The sequence below is a fragment of the Prionailurus viverrinus genome, chromosome D3 (assembly GCF_022837055.1).
Source record: "Prionailurus viverrinus isolate Anna chromosome D3, UM_Priviv_1.0, whole genome shotgun sequence".
NCBI lineage: Eukaryota > Metazoa > Chordata > Mammalia > Carnivora > Felidae > Prionailurus > Prionailurus viverrinus.
Genome location: NC_062572.1, coordinates 24,603,360 through 24,610,045, shown reverse-complemented (window position 1 = coordinate 24,610,045; position 6,686 = coordinate 24,603,360). Strand labels below are relative to the sequence as shown.

Sequence of the window (6,686 nt, the reverse complement as noted above, 5' to 3'; positions counted from 1 at the left end):
ACACAAGCTGGTACGCAAACAAGGCCGATGATGACGGCACCCCTGAGCCAGGGAGGCTGTCCTGTGGGACATAGGCAGGGGAAAGGCCCTTAGCACAGGCTCCAGTGGGAGTTCATAAGGAAGGGAGGCTGCGACCCAGGTTTGTTTGCTATGAGAACACTATTTCCTGTTTGGACTAGGCCTGGTGGACATGTCAGTGAATCCACAGCAGAAGGGCTGTGTTTCCCCAGACCCCACGGCCTGCTCCAGGAGGATGTGTGTGCGTGTGTGTGTGTGTGTGTGTGTGGACACGTGTGTCTGAGTCCGTGTGCCTGTGTGGCCGACACACACGTGCGTGTGCCCATGTGTTTTCTCTCACCTCATCGGCTCCCAGACAGGAGCCTAAATCTGAGCCAAGTTCTCTTTTTCCCTAAAGCAGCCCCACTGTGGGGCTCGGCCAAAGGGCGCCAGTGTGGCCTGGTGGGTAGATCGGCACCCATCACTCACCAGCCGGGCCTCGGGCGAGCCCCACACCTGGGGGGATGATAAAGCGGCCTCCCTGGGGACGGAGAGGAGGGCAGGAGACAATGCAAGCAAAATGCTTAGCACAGCACCTGGCACAGGGTCAGCTCTGGGGAACGGAAGCTGCTGTCTTACTGGCCGTTGCGGTCTCGGGTCTTGGCAGTAGATAGGACCAGGCCCCGAGGGAGGAGGCCCCGCCCACAGGGACAGCCCCCACTCCCTGAGAGCTGGAGCCAGCGGCCCCTCTCCTCTCTGCCTCAGCAAACACTGAAACCTCAGTTGACCAAGACCCAGGTCCCCGCAGCATTTCCTGCCCTTCCTGCTTAGGGAGGAAAGAGGACCAGAAAACAGGATGACATTTACCAGGAAAGTGTGTGCTTAAAAGGGGGCTTCAGGCTGTGCGCCAGGACCACCACACGGAGACTCAGAGCTTTCACACTTCCCCAGAAGCACACTCCTGAGCCAGAGGGATCTTGAAAAGGTCCTACGGCTTGTTCTTTCAGGCAAGGAAATGAGACTCAGAGAGGGGAGGTGACTTGTCCTAGGTCACACAGCTCCCAGAGCTTGCTCTGGAATTGACACCTAGGTTTTTGGGAAACTGAGACCATGCAGTAACCAGCAGGCTGCACTACCACAAGGTGTGGCTGTAGTTATAGGAGATCCCAGGAGATCCCAGTCTCAGCAAGGACAAGGACCCCTTCTGATGTCCAAATGTCGATAACACCTATTACTGAGAGTGTCCCTGGCTGAGAGGTCCCTTTTTTGACAGGGTTCGCTGGCTGGAAAAATTCCGCAGTAGCCTGAAGCTCCCACAAGTTTGGTGGCATTGACAAAGGAATGTGTGTGCCAGTAATCACAGGAGCATCTTGGACACGTTGCACATAGACCTGGCAGTCCCTCCTCTTTTCTGTGGCCCCAGAGGGGGTCTCGGACATCTTGCAGCCCCTTCCAGGCACTCTGCAGGACAGAAGCCACTGCCTGGCACTTCTCCTTCCTCAAGAGATGCATGCCCTTCAAAGTGCCCTTTGTGGGGGTGCCTGGGTGGCTGAGTCGGTTGAGTGTCCGACTCCTGATTTCGGCTCAGGTCATGATCCCAAGGTCATGGGATCGAGTCCCTCATCAGGCTCCATGCTGTTTAAGATTTTCTCTCTCTCCCCTTCTGCCCCTGCCCCCTCTCTCTCTTTCAACCTGAGAGAGCTCACTCTCTCTCTCTCAACCTAATAGATAGATAGATAGATAGATAGATAAATAGATAGATAGATAGATAGATGATAGATAAAATGAAGTGCCCTTTGGGGAGACGGTTTTTTATCCCAGCCATTTAACCAGGATTTGATGGGTCTGGGATCCTCTCATGAGATGGCCCCTTGGAAGTGACCAGTCATCCAGGGGATGAAGTCACTGATCTAGTTGTGTCAAAACAAGGGCTAACCACAGAGGTGCAAAGCTGCATTTTGGGAGGTCAGACAGATGGCATAAAGTAGGTGGCCCAAAATGGCACATGGAAGGGAGGGAGGCAGCTCCCCAAGGGGGCGAAGTTGGCACTATGACGATGTCTTTGGAGGAAGTGGTGCATGCTTGGGGGACCATATGAAGCAAGAGACGGTGGATGCCAGGGCAGGGCCAGACATCTCATGGTCACACCCACATAGTGAACGTGCAGATGTCCTTACACAAAGAAACTGAGGCTGGAGAGGGGCAGGACTTGCTCAAGCTAACTTGGGCAAAGGCAGCAGAGGCAAGGTTTGAACCTGGCTCTTACTACTTGCCCCCTCACGGGTATTGGCATACCCTCCCCCATCCTGACTTAGGCCCAGGATCCGGTGCTGGCCCAGCCCTGGTGAGTGCAGGAGAGACAGTCCCTGGGAATCAGAGTTAGGGGCTGGCAAATCCTTCCTGCTGGAATGTTTCTAGCAGAGATCCTGGGTTTGGGTCTGGACAAGCCACAGCAGGATCCTGAGAAGCAGGCCCCTGGTGCACTGCCAAGCTGGGCAGGGGGCTCCCCAGCCCAGGACTGCCTGCCGCATATCAATCCAGGCAGAAGAGGGAGTTGAGACTGTCCTGACGTTCTGGAGGGGTCCCCTCTGATGACAGCTGTGGTTCCTCCCCATAAACACACACACCCATCATACCTGCACACACACATATCACACACATGCATCACAAGCATCATCATACACATACACATTCATCCATCGTGCACATACACACACAAACACACACTTGCATACACCTCTGAGGGATTGATTCACAGCCCTCTCCCCAGAAGTTTATCCACGTACTTCAGATACTCTAAGCCAATCCTTACCTTGTTACAGATGAGGAAACTGAGGTCCAGACCAATATGCTGTCTGCTCTCTTCCCTAATTGTGCTTAAGAGGTAATCCCTTCCTTGGGTGGCTCAGCCCATCAAGCATCGGATTTAGGATTTTGGCTCAGGTCATGATCTCACGGTACCTGGGATTGGGCCCTGTATCACGCTCCCTGTGCAAACAAGTGTGGAGCCTGCTTGGGATTCTCTCTCTCTCTGCCTCTCCCTGCTTGCACGTCCTCTCTCTCAAAATAAACGAATAAACATTAGAAAAAAGGGGGGGGGGAGCTGATTCCTCTGAAGTCAGAAGATATGGGTTCAAATCCTGGCTCTTCCAACCACTGACAGACAGCCCCTCTCTGTGCCTCAGTTTCTTGATCTGTAAGACGACAGTAAAAGAAGACACTGATCTTATGACCAGCTCAGGTCTTCTCCTTGCAGGAGCGGCTACAAGGACCTGGGCCTCAGGTTTCTTCTCTGTATAATAGGAATAATCATGCCCACCTTGCCCAGAGTGGTTGCAGGAATAAACAGAGACAGGATGTGAAGTGGAGGCCAGGTGCCCTGCACACAGTGGTGCTCACTGCTCAGGAAGCCTTTGTTGCATGGATGGATGGATCCCGCGTGCCTTGGGAACTAGATCTCTCACAAATGTTGGGAAGGGATGAGGGCCCTGGCATCGCTAGTCCAGGCGTGGCGGCTCTGGTTGGGTCCGGGCTGCGTCTGAGATGGTGGCCCCGGCCACAGGTCCCGGGTCTGCAGCACGTGAGAGTGCACCTCCGAACTGGCAGCCTGGTCCCAAAAGGGCCACGCGGCGAAAGGCGCCAGGCTCAGGTGGGCACCTGGCGGGCCTCCCGGCGGGGGCGCCCGACCCCCCGGGGCTCCTTCCGGGTTGGCAACGGCTGCGCAGGGGGCGGGGGGCCGCGCCGAGGGGCCGGGCGAGGCCGGGAACGCGCGCCCCCGCCCCGCGCCCGCCTCCCGCCCGCCCTCCGGTCGCTGCGCTGGGAACCGGGAGCCGCGCGTCCGGGGAGGCTGGCGGCGCGGGCGGGCGGGGACGGCAGGCTGGGGGCGGCGACGGCGAGGGGCCGCGCGCGGAGGGCGCCGGGCGCAGCATGGGCGGCCCGCGGGCCTGGGCGCTGCTCTGCCTCGGGCTCCTGCTCCCGGGAGGCAGCGCCGCGTGGAACGTCGGGGGAGCCCAGTTCTCCGGACGCAGGTAAGGGCTGCCTCCCACCACCTCTGTGCCCTGCCAGCCCTGGGGCCAGGACTCCAGGCACCCCCCCTTCCCTCCCCCCAACCTCCGTGCAAGCCAGGGATTGGGGAGGGGACCTGGTCCCCCACCTCAGTGCCAGCCGGGATGGGAGTAAGGGACCTGGGCAGCCCAGCTATCTGGCCCAAGCTCCCGGCAGTACGGGGGTCTCCTACTGCAAGTGTCCTGAGCCGGCGTTCCCCTACAGCCTCCTCCACCCCTCCACCACCGCTTCACCTCCAGAGCCCCAAAGGAGGGGGAAGGGGAACAGCCAGGGAGAAGCCCGCCTCGCAGGACTTCCGTGGCCCTAGCTCAAGGGACCCCCTCCCTGCACACAGGAAAAGCCCAGCACATCCCCTAGCTGACCCCCCTTCGGGAACCTCCACCCTTTCCCCTCTGCTCTTGGCTTTTTTTAGTACCCTGGCTATTTATTTCCCTCGGAGGGAGAAGACAGGGGTGGAATTTCACAGTCCGTGGGTCAGTGGTCACCCCCAGGGACCTGGCATTTTGAACAGAGATGGGAGAGAGTATTCTGTGTTCCTTCTGCTGTTTCTGGAGCTGGGAACATTCTCTCTGTTGGTGTTTGTGGAGCATCTCCCCAGTGGGGAGTTGAGCCCCTTTATTTGCCGTGTGGTCATTAATCCTTCAAATGACGGATTTGAATGAGGTAGGAAGCACTATCCCCATTTAGCAGATGAGCAAACTGAGGTCCCAGATAATTAACATAATGTTCTAGGCTCTTGGGCCATTAGTAGAAGTGCTGGGATTTGAATCTGTCTTTCTGGCTTTGATAAGTGTTTGAACCTGTACTGGCCCCTGTCCTGGCTGCAGCCCCCACCTCTGCTGGGGTCCTCTCTCTCGAGGGCCAGCCCTTGTCTGAGGCAGACAATACGGAGTAGCCAGGCCTCTTCAGGCCTTTTCATCCCATTCAAAGGCCTTCCCCGGCCCCCACCCCCTAGGGCCTCAATTCTTTAATTCTTTTCAGAGATTCCCTTTCTCAGTGGTCAGGGGCCAGCATGCCCCTGCTGGGCTAGCAAGAGCAGGTGACATGGCTGGGGCTGGAGGGCAGAGGTGGTCAAGGCATCATAGGCCAGAATAGCGGTTATCTGAGACAGGGACAGGCAGGTGGCAGATACCACAGCCGCCACCACCTATTACATGCTGAACACAGCTGACTTGGGTTGGGCATTTTACCCGCATCTACCACCTCCAGAATCTTCTTCCCAACTGCCATGGAAGGCATGCATTTTGATGGTTCCCATTCCATAGAGGAGGAAGCTGCGGCTCTAAGGGAGGATAACACCTCCCCAGGGCATGAATGTGAACCCCCAGGATCCTAGGTGCTAAGGTGACCAAGACCCTAAACTCGAATCCCCAGTGTCAGGCTCAGGATGATGGTTGAGGGGACTGAAGGTCCAGACTGCCCTCCGGCCAGTCCAGGGCAGGGCCTTCCAGCCTGGGCTTCTCACCTCCTCACGGCTTCCTGCGTGGGAGCAGGATAGTGGCTCTGGGCAGGTATCTGTTGTCACTGGGGACTGTCACCCCATCTGTTCTCAGAAGGCTCCCAGTGGCCTGAGCATCACAAAAGCCCTATGGGCGGTGCTGTTGCTCCCATTTTACAGATAAGACTGGGGCCCAAAGAGGAAAAGTGGCACCTGGATCCAGGCCAGCCAGTTTCCCAATCCAGTGTCCTTTGCGTTGTAGCAGTGGTCAGCTGTGGGTCTGGGAAAGGTGTGCAGCTTATGGTTAGGAGGTGGGGGCTCTGGCCCTGGCTCTGGCACTCACTCAGTGTGTGACCTCAGGCAGGTCACTTCATAGCTCCGGGTCTCTGTTTCCTCAATGTTTCCCTCTTTCCTCCCCTTGTCCCCTGCCTGTTCTGAGGGTGGATGGTCCCCCATAAGAAGAATGAACAGTGGTTCCTCCTATCACTGACATTAGGTGGAGGAAGGGACCCCTAACTCGAGGAATCTGTGGTCCTCGGCTGCCAGGACCTCCCCTTGTGGCCACGTCCCAGCATTGTTGGAGACAGCATGGGGACGTCACACCCCATCAGCACTCCCTCCACTCCCAGCCCAGCACCCCAGGCGCCCCTTGGCAGCCAAAGGATCAGAGGCAGAAAAGAGGCTTTGTGCTTGGGGAGGGGGAGGCCCGGGAAGGCATCCAAGGAGCCGCCCCAGCCCCAGGAATGTGGCAAGACTTTGAGACCCCCGGAACCAGGGTGCCCGGGGGCTGTGCAGAGATGCCTTGGCTCACCCCTGCCCCTGTCTACCCCCCCCCCCCCAATCCCTGCTGGGGCTGCTTCCTAGCCCCCATGAGATCCCTTCCCACCTGAATCCTTATTTCCTTTAACAACCCATCTCAGCACTATGGCTCTAGAGTAGAAGCCATCACCGTGGCCTGGCCTAGGCCACTTCCCTCTGCAAGATGGGCTTCCTTTGGGCAAATCCTAGAATCGAGAGGAGTGGAGAATTTTCCTCCCCAGCCCCTCCCTGGGGAGCTCAAATCCCAGCTCTCTGCCCACATGGGTGACCTGGCCAGGTGACTTCTCTCAGAACCTCAGTGTCCCCCTCTTTAAAATGAAGAGCCTGAGGCGCCTGGGTGGCTTGGTCGGTGAAGCGTCCGACTCTG

General features: G+C 57.6%; 1 protein-coding gene across 6 annotated transcripts in view; it reads left to right on the top strand.

Moving 5' to 3' along the window:
• The first annotated feature begins 3,870 nt into the window (after nt 1-3,870).
• Nucleotides 3,871-6,686, top strand: part of EMID1 (EMI domain containing 1) — a 48,629-nt gene continuing 45,813 nt past the window's right edge. For all 6 annotated transcript variants that reach the window (XM_047828751.1, XM_047828748.1, XM_047828749.1 and 3 more), the window contains exon 1: nt 3,871-4,025. In XM_047828751.1, coding sequence (XP_047684707.1) covers nt 3,925-4,025 — 101 coding nt within the window. In that variant the 5' untranslated portion in view covers nt 3,871-3,924. The remainder of the gene's footprint in view (nt 4,026-6,686) is intronic.